The sequence below is a fragment of the Carcharodon carcharias genome, chromosome 2, assembly GCF_017639515.1.
Source record: "Carcharodon carcharias isolate sCarCar2 chromosome 2, sCarCar2.pri, whole genome shotgun sequence".
Lineage (NCBI taxonomy): Eukaryota > Metazoa > Chordata > Chondrichthyes > Lamniformes > Lamnidae > Carcharodon > Carcharodon carcharias.
In genome coordinates this window covers 155,955,662-155,969,480 of record NC_054468.1, presented here as the reverse complement: position 1 = coordinate 155,969,480, position 13,819 = coordinate 155,955,662, and the positions used below count along the sequence as shown (strand labels likewise).

At 42.7% G+C, this 13,819-nt stretch overlaps 1 protein-coding gene across 4 annotated transcripts in view; it reads left to right on the top strand.

Annotated features, from left to right (window-relative positions):
• snx9b (sorting nexin 9b) overlaps positions 1 to 13,819 on the top strand; it is a 215,888-nt gene that overhangs the window by 12,933 nt on the left and 189,136 nt on the right. For all 4 annotated transcript variants that reach the window (XM_041174505.1, XM_041174491.1, XM_041174515.1 and 1 more), the window contains one exon: positions 7,984 to 8,070. In XM_041174505.1, coding sequence (XP_041030439.1) covers positions 7,984 to 8,070 — 87 coding nt within the window. The remainder of the gene's footprint in view (positions 1 to 7,983; positions 8,071 to 13,819) is intronic.

Below are 13,819 nucleotides of genomic sequence, written 5' to 3'. Positions count from 1 at the left end.
TATTAATATTTTAGAGGTCATTTTTAGTTCTCAGAAGATTAAAGTTTAATTGTAGAAAATGGGATAAATGCAACTTATTACACTTAAAATGTTGGGGCCATGTTGATTTTAAGGAGTTAATGGCTAGAAAGGTAAGAGCCATAAAACAGCAGGCGGGCTTACTTAGCTGGAAATGTGATGTCTACACTGCTTGCAAAGTAGTGCAGTCCAGAGGAATGAGGGAACCAAATGTAATATTTCCAAATTTGCTGATGACACAAAACAAGGTGGGAATGTGAGCGATGAGGAGGATGTTAAGAGGCTTCAAGGCGATTTAGACAAGTTGAGTGAGTGGGCAAATACATGACAGATGCAGTATAATGTGGATAAGTGTGAAGTTATCCACTTTGGTAGGAAAAACAGAATGGCAGAGTATTATTTAAATTGTGATAGACTGGGAAATGTTGATGTACAAAGGGACCTGAGTGTCCTTGTACACCAATCACTGAAAGCAAGCATGCAGGTGCAGCAAGCAGTTAATAAGGCAAATTGTATGTTGGCCTTCATTGTGAGAGGACCTGAGTATAAGTACAAGGATGTCTCACTGCAGCTATACAGGGCCCTGGTGAGACCATATCTGGAGTACTTTGTGCAGTTTTGGTCTCCTTACCTAAGAAAGGATATACTTGCCATAGAAGGAGTGCAGTGAATGTTCACTAGACTAATTCCTGGGATGGCAGGATTGTCATATGCGGAGAGATTGGGCTGATTCGGCCTGTATTCACGAGTTTAGAAGAATGAGAGGAGATTTTATTGAAACGTATAAAATTCTGACAGGGCCCGACAGACTGGATGCAAGGATGATGTTTCCTCTGCCTGAGTGCTCTAGAAGAAGGGGTGATAATCTCAGGATATGGGGTAGGCCATTTAGGACTGATGAGGAGAAACTTCTTCATTCAGAGGGTGGCGAACCTGTGGAATCTTCTACCACAAAAAGCTGTGGAGGCCAAGTCACTGAATATATTTAAGAAGGAAATAGATTTCTGGACTCTAAAGGCATCAAGGGATAAGAGGAGAGAGAATGGCTTTGAGATAGAGGATCAGCCATGATCATATTGAATGATGGAGTAGGTTCAAAGGGCCAAATGACCTACTCCTATTTTTCTATGTTTTCTGTGTTTTGTTTTACAAGTTAGAGCCATGTTAATTTAAAAGCATTCTGTAAACTCTGAAAGACTACATCATCATAGAGATGGGTGGAACTTAAAAAGATTCTCTGGTTTCAATTGATCAGAGTGTTCTGCAGCAGGGGAGAAAGCTATACCGAAAGGGTGCTGCTGCTTGCAGGTTCCAGGCAGTTAGGGTTTGAAGAAGCCCTAACTGCCTATTTGGTGCAACTGAAGGTTGCAATTTGGACCCCGTGTGGTTCACAGCTCACAGAGAATCCCTGAGAGCTATTAGCAGGCTCCAGGCTGTTAGGGCTCTTTGAACCTCTGGAAACTATTTAAATCCATGGGATCTGCCTTGGTTGTATCTGCAACTTAATATGCAGTGTAGTGTGGTGTGTTGGACTAGTTTGCCTCTTGATTCTAAATTAACATGAAGAAATTATGAATATTTGAGGATAAGATAGATATTGTGGACTGTTTTACTTTTTTCACTTTGTAGTTTAGTGTGTTTGTTTGCTTAGAATCTTGTGGCTTTATTCTCTTAGCGGGTAACTGGAATTTCAAACTTTATCTATTTTAAACAAAATGTTACAGATTCCTAATTTGATCATAACATAACATATATGGTTTAGGTTAGTAATGGAAAAAAGCAAGGAGCAATCTAAAGTAGAACTTTTAAATTGAAAGAGGACTAACTTCAGTGGAATGAGAGGGGATCCAGCCAGGGTTAAATGGGACCAAAATCTGACAGGAAAAGCTTTAATGGAACAATGGGTGATCTTTAAGGAGGAATGTTTCTGCTACAAGCTACGTGGCACTTTTCCCATTAGTAGAGGGGTCAATAACCAGGGGGCATAGATTTTAAGGTAAGAGGTAAAAGGCTAAGAGGTGAGATGAGGAGAAATTTTTTCACCCAGAGGGTGATGGAGTCTGGAACTCACTGCCTGAAAGGTTGAGCCAGAAACACTCATAATGTTTAAGAAGTATTTGGATATTCACTTGCATTGCCATGCCTCCAGGGCTATGGGCCAAGTGCTGGAAAATGGGATTAGTGTAGTCAGATCTTTGTTGACGGGCAGGGACAAGATAGGTTGAACGGCCTCCTCCTGTGCTGCAAATGTCTGAGTCTACGAGTCTGCATACATTCCAACAAGGGTGAAAGATAGGCAAGCTAAAGTCAGGGCTTCTTGGGAAATAGAGAATACAATGTATCATGCATTTTCTTGTTTAATGTCAGGTGAATTCTTCAAGCAAGAATGAGGTAAAATGCAATAAGTGGAGAGGGGAAATAAAGAGGAAAATAAGATTGGCCAAGGGAAATTGAGAATAGAATAGGAGTTAACATAAAAAGGCACCCAAAAATCTTCTACCAGCATGTAAACAATAGGTGGATAGTAAAAAGCAGGGTGAGTCTTACTAGGGGCAAAGAGGATGGGACATGCATAGAGGCAAAGGGTAAGGCTAGAATACTGATGAGTACTTGCTGAGGAAGAGAATGCTGCCAAAATATCCCCAAAAGCATGGATGGGGTGAAAATTGATAGACAGAATGTAACGGACAGGCTGCCTATGCTTAGGTGGAAGGAGATATAGAGTCATAGAGGTCTACACCACAGAAAAAGGCCCTTCGGCCCATTGAGTCTGTGCCGGTCAAGCAAGTACCAAACTATTCTAATCCCACTTTCCAGCACTAGGCCCAGAGCCTTGTATGCCATGGCATCGCAAATGCACCTCCAAATACTCCTTAAATGTTATGAAGGTTTCGGCCTCTACCATCCTTTTCAGGCAGTGAGTTCCAGATTCCAACCACCCTCTCGGTGAAAAAATTCTTCCTAGCATCCCCTCTAAACCTCCTGCCCCTTACCTTAAATCTATGCCCCTTGGTTATTGCTCCCTCCACCAAGGGGAAATGTTCCTTCCTATCTATCCTATCTATGCCCCTCATAATTTCATACACCTCAATCATTTTCCCCCTCAATCTTCTCTGTTCCAGGGAAAATAACCCCCAGTCTATCCAATCTCTCCTCTTAACTAAAACTCTCCAGTCCAGGCAACATCCTGGTAAATCTCCTCTGCACTCTCTCTAGTGCAATCACATCCTTCCTGTAATGTGGATTCCAGAACTGCATACAATACTCTAGCTGTGGACCAACCAGTGTTTTATACAGTTCTAGCAAAACCTCCCTGCTCTTATATTCTATGCCTCGGCTAATAAAGGCAAGTATCCTATATGCCTTAACCACCTTATCTACCTGTCCCGTTACCTTAAGGAGCAGGTGTACATGTACACCAAGGTCCCTCTGATCCTCGGTACTTACCACGGTCCCACCATTCAGCGTGCATTCCTGTGCCTCGTTTGTCCTGCCCAAGTGCATCACCTCACACTTATCCGGATTAAATTCCATTTGCCACTGATCAGTCCATCTGACCAGCCCGTCCATATCCTCCTATAATCTAAGGCTATCCTCCTCACTATTTACCACCCCACCAATTTTCATGTTATCAGCAAACTTACTGATCAGCGCTCCTACATTCAAGTCTAAACCGTTTATATATACTACAAACAGCAAGGGACCCAACACTGATCCCTGTGGACACAGGCATCCAGTCACAAAATCAACCCTCAGTCATCACCCTCTGCTCCCTGCCACTCAGCCAGTTCTGGATCCAATTTGCCAAATTGCCTTGGATCCCATGGGCCCTTACCTTCGTTATCAGTCTCCCATGCAGGACCTTATCAAAAGCCTTGCTGAAGTCCAAATAGACTACGTCAAATGCATTGCCCTCATCTGCACACCTGATCACCTCTTTGAAAAATTCAATCAAATTGGTCAGACATGACCTCCCTTTAATAAAACTATGCTGACTCTCCTTGATTAACCCTGCATCTCCAAATGTAGATTAATTCTGCCCCTCAGAATTGCTTCCAATAGCTTCCCCACTGCCGAAGTTAGACTGACTGGCCTGTAGTTCCCTGGTTTATCCCTTCCTCCTTTCTTGAATAACGATACCACATTGGCTGTCCCCCTGTCCTCTGGCACCTCTCCTGTGGCCAGAGGGATATTGAAAATTATTGCCAGCGCCCCAGCTACCTCCTTCCTTGCCTCACTCAACTGCCTGGGATACATTTCATCAGGGCCTGGAGATTTATCTACTTTTAAGCCTGCCAGACCACTTAGAACCTCCTCCCTTCCTATGCTAGTTTCTTTAATTATATCACAGCCCTTCTGCCAGATTTCCATACCCGCGTCGTCCCTCTCACTTGTGAACACCGACACACAGTATTCATTTGGAACCCTATCTACGTCTTCGGCTCCACACACAAATTACCACTATGGTCCTTAATGGGCCCTACTCTTTTTCCCTAGTTATCCTCTTACTCTTAATGTACTTGTGAAATAACTTAGGATTTTCCTTTATTTTACCTGCCAATGTTTTTTCATGCTCCCCTTTTGCTCCCCTGATTTCCTTTATAAGTTCCCCCCTGTACATTCTATACTCCTCTAGGGCTTCCGCTGTTTTGTGCCCTCGGTATCTGTCATAAGCCTCCCTTTTTCTCTTTATCCAATCCTGTTTATCCCTCGACATCCAGGGTTCCTTGGATTTGTTGGTCCCACCCTTTGTCTTTACTAGAATATGTTGGCCCTGTACTCTCCCTATTTCCTTCTTGAATGAGTCCCACTGCTCTGATGCAGATTTATCTAAAAGTAGCTGCTCCTAATCCACTCTGGCCAAATCATATCTGATCTTATTAAAATCGCCTTCCCCAATTTAGAACTCTGATTTCTGGCCCATCCTAGCCCTTGTCCATAACAACCTTGAATCTAATGGAGTTATGATCACTATCTGCAAAATGTTCTCCCACCGATACCTCTACCATTTGCCCAGCTTCACTCTCTAAAATTAAGCCCAAGACCGCCCCCTCTCTTGTAGGATCTTCTACATACTGGCTTAAAAAGCTCTCCTGGATGCATTTTAAGAATTCCACTCCCTGTAAACCTATCACACTATGACTAACCCAGTTAATGTTGGGGAAGTTGAAATCCCCCGCTATTACTACACTAATATTTTTACACTTCTCTGAAATTTGCCTACATATCTGCTTTTCTATTTTTCTCTGACTATTTGGGGGCTTACAATACCCTCCCAGCAATGTGATTGCTCCTTTTTTGTTTTTCAGTTCTACCCATATGGCCTCATTTGAGGAGTCTTCTAAGATGTCATCCCTCCTTACTGCTGTAATTGATTCCTTGATCAATATTGCGATACCCCCTCCTCTTTTACCTCCTCCCCTGTCTCGTCTGAAGACCCTATATCCTGGAATATTGAGCTGCCAATCCTGCCGCTCTCTCAACCATGTCTCTGTGACAGCAATGACATCATACTTACATGTGTTAATTTGTACCCTTAACTCATCTGCCTTATTTGTCAGACTCCTTGCATTAAAATAAGTACCATCCAACCTTGCCAAGCTCCCTTGTGCCTTAACTGGCCTATAATTTCTATGCCTTCCAGACTCACTTGCTCTCTCTTCTAATTTTGGCTATGCACCTCCCCCTGCTGAACCTCCTCTCAGGATCCCATCCCCCTGCCAAGTTAGTTTAAACCCACCCCAACAACACTAGCAAACCTCCCTGCAAGGATGTTGGTCCCATTCCGGTTCAGGTGCAACCCGCCCTTGATAGTTGATGAGACTTGATAGAAGTTTTCAAAACCATGAGGGGTCTGGACAGAGTAGATAGGGAGAAACTGTTCCTGCTTTTAAACAGATTGAGAACTAAAGAACACAGTTTTAAAGTCTTTTGCCAAAGAAGCAAATGCGAGGTGTGAAAAAACTTTTTCACATACCGAGTAGTTAGGGTGTGGAATGCACTGCCTGGAAGTATGGTGGAGGCTGGTTCACTTGAGGCATTCAAGAGGGCATTGGATGACTTTTTAAATAGAAACAACGTGCAGGTTACAGGGAAAAGGCAGGAGATTGGCACTAAGTTAAGATGCTCAGAGAGCCGGTGCAGACATGATGGGCCGATTGGCCTTCTCCTGCACCGTAACAATTCTGTGTTTTTGTGATTAGTGTGGATAGGTCACCTGGTCCAGATGGCTTGAATCCCAGGTTGCTAAAGGATCTGCGGGTGGAGATAGTAGGAGGGCTTGCCATAATCTTTCAATTTTCCCTCGATATGAGGTAGGTGGCAGAGTGTTGGAGAGTGGCAAACGTGGTACTCTTATTCAAGGAAGGGTGTAAGGACAGTCCTAGCAACTACAGACCAGTTAGTTTAACATCAGTGATAAGGTTTCAGAAAGAATAATCAGGAAAATTGGTCAACAGGCACTTAGAGAGGTTTGCATAAAGAAAGGAGAGCCAGCTTGGATTTATAAAAGACAGATCGTTCTTGACTAATTGACTTGAATATTTTTGATGAAGTAACCGAGAATGTTGGTGAAGGGAATGCAATGGATGTTGTCTATATGGATTTAGGAAAACAAAGTAATACTCAAAAGGCTGTTTAACAAACTTGAGGCTTGTGGAATAGGAGGGTTAGTATCAGCTTGGATAAAAAAAATTGGCTCCAGGCTAGAAAACCGCAATTCCTGGTGAACGGTTGCTTTTTCAGACTGGAGAATGGCGGTGTTCCTCAAGGAACAGCTCAAGTGCTGGGACCATTGCTTTTGATATGTACATGTAAATATGATAAACTTAAAGCTGTGGCAGACAGTGAGGATGATATCAATTGACTATAACAGGATGTAAATAGGCAGACAAGTGGCAAATAAAATTTAATAGAGTGAGGTGATGCTTTTTGGCTTCAGTGATGGGAGCAATATTGTAGACTTAATGGCACAGTTCTAAAGAGCATGCATGGACAGAGGGACCTGGCGGTTTGTGTGATAAGTTTTTTTAAAGATGGCAGAACATATTGAGAGAGTAGTTAGCAAAGCATGTGGAATCCTGGGCTTCATAAGTAGAACTATTGCGTACAACAGCAGGGAAGTTAAACTCAACTTTTGTAAAGCTCTGGTTAGGCCACAGCTAGAGTATTATGTCCAGTTCTGGTCACCTCACTTTAGGAAGGATGTGAGGGTCCTTGAGAGGGTGCAGGATGGTTCCAGGGATGAAGGATTTTAGCTACGAAAGTTAGGCTGGCGAAGCTGGGGTTATTCTCCTTGAAACAAAGAAGATTGAGGTAGGGGGCACAGATTTAAGATTGTGGGCATCAGATGCAGTGGGGATGTGAAGAGGAACTTTTTTGTGCAGTGAGCTGGAACTGAGACCCTACCAGGGTGTTGGAAGCAGAGACGATCAATGGCTTTAAAAGGAAGTTGGATGAGTCACCTGAAGAAATAAATTTGCAGCGCTATGAGGATAAAGAAGGGAAATGGGACTGTCATTGCTCTACGGAGAGCTGACATGGATTCAATGAGCCAAATGACCTTCTGTGCAGATGTGACTTTATAAAACCTACCTGTTTTGATCATTTGCCATGATATTTCCATTATGTGGTTAGACGTCGTTTTATAATGCCTCTGAAGTGCCTTGGGGCATTTTATTATGCGCATTAAAGGCTTACCATAAATGCAACTTGTACTAGTTGATGTAATATTCGTTGTTGAACTTCTACTCATGGGTTTAACGCTGAGTTGACCACCAAGGTGCAAACCATCATCTCAGGAGACGGAAGGCTGCCAGAAAAGTAGTAGCAAGTTTCATTCAATCTATGCTTTGTGGTTGTAATGTGTTGCATCCTAAAAGTGACAGGTGGTTTTTGCTCCAATTGAAACACAGATGAACTTAGGTAGCATTTTGTTAATGGTTCTTTTTAATTCTCAATGTGCAGGCCCGTGTTTTGTACAACTTTGCAGCTGAACCTGGAAATGACGAGCTGACGGTTAAAGAAGGAGAGATCATCACTATTGCCAATCGGGTAATTGCTCACTTTTTGTTACTTAAAAATATATAACAGCTTGCTTTATTTGTTTTGGTATTTCCTACAAAAAAAAAGGTTTTATTTAATATATAATTGAGACCACCTGGACAAAACTTTTTGCAGGCTTTCTCAAAAAAGGTAATTCTACAGTTTTGCTACCCAAAATTGAGTTCCAATTTAAGGGATTTACCTCATTATGATTTTTTCAGTTACAGATTTTAGAGTATAAAGGCTGCAAATTTAGCAAATTTAGTTACTTCAGATCTTGTGCAGCTCAGTCACTGGAAAGTCCCAGTAACTAGGACATTGTAACCTTGTTTAGTGTCTCTTGATAGTTGGAAATTACAACTTGTGCATCTGCTCCTCCAGCATCAAGAAATATGTAGTTCACTGACTTGCAAGCAAGTGAAAATTAAATGGTTAAGCAGGATTTTTGTGAAACAAGGCAAGGGTAATTGAATTTTGGATTTACTGGAATTTTTGGAGAGTAAGACACTGGCAAGGAGGGCATTGCAATAATCATGAGTTTCATTGGTGAAGGGATTGAGGAGGGGCAGAAATGACCATTGTTACAAAAGTGGAAATAAATGAATTTGGTGAGGAATCAGATGTGGAGTTTGAAACTCATACCTGGGTCAAATAAGATGCCAGCATTTGATATGATCAGCCTGAATAAATGAAAGGGCGGAACTTGTATCTGACATTCTTTGTATTTTCTGTATTTCTTTCACTTTTTTTTCAAATGCTGATGCATGTTTGTATACAGTTCAAATCATTTAATTGTAACTTGTGACTAAAGCTTAAAGTAATGGTTAATTTTATTTTATAAATAAGGAACATTTATGCCTAAATCAAACATGACTTTATGTTGCTGGATTGATATGTGTTTTTTTACTTAAGTTGCCAGACCCTGCAAATAGAAGCATTTGCCTTGAGAGTGTGTTCTTTATTCATGGACAAAAGAACACAAGGAACAGTAGTAGGAGTAAGCCGCTACACCATTCAGTAAGATCAAAGCTGATCTTCACATGGAAACTTGTGAAGTTGTACCTTATTTATACTTGACGAGTGGTCTGGCAGTACTTACACCAAGAATTAGAGGCTGCCTTTCTGAATCACTGACTTGCTTACCTCTCTTCTACAGCCTGGAAAAATTGTGTTAAGACTGGTAACTATAAAAGGGACAGGTTTAAAAAGTGGTACTGTGCATTCTGACACTTGATAATGGATACCTTTTGAGCCAATGGATTATAGTTAACACTAGTGAAAAGAATGATTGGAATTTCAGAAAAGTATAATGCATTGGCAATTTTTTTATGCGTAAAAGATTTAAAAAATTTGAATTGCTGATAATTGGGAACAGAGCCCCATGAGAGAGTGAGTTCCAGAATTTTGATTCAGTGACAATGAAGGACAGTAATATATTTCCAAGCCAAGATGGTTTGTGGCTCGGAGGGGAACTTGCAGGTACTGGTGTTCCCATATACTTGTTGCCCTTGTTCTTCTAGGTGGTAGAGGTTGAGTGCTTGGAATGTGTTTTTGAAGGAACTTTGGTGAGTTGCTGCAGTACAACTTGTGGAAGGTATACATTGCTGCCACAGTACACCGATGGTGGATGGGATGCTAGTCAAGCAGGCTGTTCTGTCCCGGGATATGTTGAGCTTAAAAACAAAGAAAATTTATGGGGCAAGAGGAGGCCGTTTGGCTCATTGTATCTGTGCTGGCCGAAAAGCAGTTACAACGTCTAATACCACTTTCTAGCTCTTTATTTGTAGCCCTGTAACTTAAGGCACTTCAAGTGCACATCCACGCATTTTTTTTTTAAGTGCATTGAGAGATTCTGCCCCACCACTCTTTCAGGCAGTAAGTTCCAGAGCTCCAGCACCTCTGGCTGAAAATATTTCTCCTCAACTTCCCTCTAATTCTTCTACCACTTGCTTTAAATCTATGCTGCCTGATTATTGACCTCTCTGCACTTCTGGCTGAAAATATTTCTCCTCTAATTCTTCTACCACTTGCTTTAAATCTATGCTGCCTGATTATTGACTTCTCTGCTAAGGAAAATAGGGACTTTCTTTCCACACTGTCTTGGCTCCTCCTAATTGAGGTGTATGAAATATTTTATCTTCCCTGAGCCTCCACTGTTCCAAAGAAACCCGCCCAAGCCTAACCAATCTTTCCTCATAGCCAAAATTCTCCATTCCTGGCAGCATCCTTGTAAATCTCCTCGAACTTACCTGAACTGAGTCTATCTGAACTGCTATCTTCAGGGATCTGTGGACATGTACTCTGATGACCCTCTGTTAAGAAGATAGGATAAGATATAGGAGCAGAAGCAGGCCATTTGGCCCATTGGGCCTTCTCTGGCATTCAATGAGATCATGGCTGATCTGATAATCCTCAATTCCACTTTACTGCCTTTTCCCCATAACCGTTGATTCCCTTACTGATTAAAAATCTGTCTATCTCAGCCTTGAATATATTTAATGACTCAGCCTCTACAGCCCTCTGTGGTAAAGAATTCCACAGAGTCACTACCCTCTAAGAAAAGAAATTCCTCCTCATCCCTGTCTTAAATCTTATACTGAGATTATGCCCTCTGGTACTAGATTCTCCCACAAGGGGAAACAACCTCTCGGCATTTACCCTGTCAAGTCCCCTAAGAATCATATATTTTTCTGTACGTTTATAGACTATAGACGTTCACAGCAGAGAAGGAGGCCATTCGGCCCATCGTGTCTGCCTGCCAACAAAGGTCTGATTACACTAATCCCATTTCCCAGCACTTGGCCCATAGCCCTGGAGGCTATGGCAATGCAAGTGAATATCTAAATACTTCTTAAATGTTATGAGTTTTTGACTCAACCACCCTTTCAGGCAGTGAGTCCCAGACTCCCACCACCCTCTGGGTGAAAAAATTTCTCCTCAACTCTCCTCTTAGCCTTCTACCTCTTACCTTAAATCTATGCCTCCTGGTTATTGGCCCCACTACTATTGAAAAAAGCACCTACCTATCCACCCTATCTATGCCCCTCATAATCTTATCAGGTCCCTTTTCAACTTTTGCTGCTCCAAGGAAAACAACCCCAGCCTATCCAATCTTTCCTCATAGTTCAGACCCTCCAGCCCAGGCAGCATCCTGGTAAATCTCCTCTGCACCCTCTCCAGTGCAATCACATCCTTCCTATAATGTGGTGACCAGAACAGCATGCAGTACTCCATTTGTGGCCTAATCAATGTTTTATACAATTCCACCATAACCTCCCTGCTCTTGTATTTTCTGCCTCAGCTAATAAAGGCATATATCCCATATACCTTTTTAACTACCTGATCTACATGCCCTGCTACCTTGAGGGACCTGTGGATACGCACACCAAGGTCATCTGATCTTCAGTATTTCCCAGGTTCCTACCATTCATAGTGTAATTCCTTGCCCTGTTAGCCCTTCCCAAGTGCATTACCTCACACTTTTCCCAGTTGAATTCCATTTGCCACTGCTCTGCCCATATTAATGACCAGTCCATTAATACCCTGTGGTTTACGGCTATCCTCCTCACTATTTACCATTCTACCAATTTTCGTGTCATCCGTGAACTTCTTGATCATACACCCTACATTTAAGTCCAAATCATTTATGTACACCACAAACAGCAAGGCCCCCAGCACCAAGCCCTGTGGAACTCCACTGGAAACAGACTTCCAGTCACAGAAACATCCCTGTACCATCACCCTCTGCTTCCTGCCCCTCAGCCAATTTTGGATCCAACGTGCCACTTTACCTTGGATCCCATGGGCTCTTTCTTTCTTGCCCAATCTGCCATGAATGACCTTTTCAAAAGCCTTGCTAAAGTCCATGTAGACCACATCAAATGCATTACCCTCATCAACACTCCTGGTTACCTCCTCACATAATTCAATCAAATTTGTCAAACACAACCTTCCCTCAACATAACCATGCTGACTATCCCTGATTAATCTGTGTCTCTTCAAGTGCAGATATATCCTGTCCCTCAGAATTGTTTCCAGTAACTGAGGATAGACTGACTAGCCTGTAATTCCCTGGTTTATCCCTTGCTCGCTTGAGACAACGTTGGCAGTCCTCTGGCACCTCACCTGTGGCCAGAGGGGATTTGAAAATTACTGCCAGGGTCCCTGATATCCCTTCCCTTGCCTCTGTCAACAGCCTGAGTTACATCTCGTCCAGGCCTGCAGATTTATCCACTTTTAAGGCCATTAAACTTTGTAGTACCTCTTCTTCTGTTAATTTCCTCTAATATTTCACAGCCCTCCATCCTGATGTCTATACCTGCATCCTTCTCTTCCATTGTGAAGACCAATGCAAAGTTTTCATTGAGGACTGTACCCACGTCTTCCGGGTCCACCCTAACCTACCTCTCTCAAACCTGCTGGCAGGACCTCATTTTCTTCCTATGTCATTGGTCCCAACATGAACCATGACCTCTGGCTGTTCGCCCTCCCCCTGCAGCTGTTCCGGGACATCCTTGACGCTGGCACCTGGGAGGCAACATACCATCCTGGAGTCACATCTACGGCCGCAGAAGTGTCTATGTACTCCCCTCACTAACGAATCCCCTACCACTATTGCCCTTCCACCACCCCCCACCCCCCACACCCAGCAGCAGGACCATGCACAGTGCCATGGCCTTTGCTCTGGTTGGCCTGCAGAGAGGATCCATCACTCACCAGTTTCGCTGGCCAAAACACAATCTGTGAGCGAGGTGCACTTGGGGCATTCCCTCACTACCTGCCTGGTCCCCTTTTTTTGTCTGGCAGTCACCTGTTCCTTCTCTGCTTGCACTTCCTTAAGCTGCAGGGTGACCACATCCTGAAACGTACTATCCACGAACCCCTCAGCCTCATGAATGCACCATTGGCCCCCAGCTGCCACTCAAGTTCAAAACCCAGAGCTTGAGTTGCTCCATTCGGAGGCATCTCCTGCACACATGGTCATCCAGACCACCAGGAGTGTCTTGGATTTCCCACATAGCACAGGTTGTACAAATCACGGGCCTGAGCTGCCCTGATATAACTTAATAGAATATCAACCCTTGCTTTTATTTTACCCATACTCCAGGTTTTAACCTCTCCCTTCCGAAGTCTTGCTATTTTAACCTCTCCCTACTGAAGTCTTGCTATTTTTCTTGGTATTCTGTAATTTATTATGCATTTATTGCCTTGTTTTCCCTCCCCAAATGTATTTTCTTGCACTTTTCTGGATTGAAATCCATTTATCACTTTTTTCAGCCCACTTGACCAGTCAATTGATACCTTTCTGTAGTCAACAGCTTTCTTCCTTGCTATCTATCACACAACCAATTTTTTTCATGCTCTGCATTTTGGTTTTAATTATTTATATATATGTACTTGTAAAACTGGAAACAGCCCTTCAGTCACAAAAGCATCCATTGACTTTGCTGACACTGAACCAATTTTGAATCGAACTTGTTGGATCCCATGGGTTCTTAACTTTGTGACCAGTTTGCCATGTGGGACCCAGCCTGCTAAAGTCTGTGTAGATTATATCAAATAAACTGCCCTCATCGACCTCCCTTGTGACCTTCTGAAAAAATTCAATCACGCTAATCAGACACTGCATTCCCTTAACAAATCCATGCTCAATGTCCTTGGTTAATCTGTGTCTTTCTAAACGGCAGTCTATACTATCCCTTATTTTTTTCTAATAATTTGTAACCACTATGGTTAGGCTGACTGACCTGTAATTACT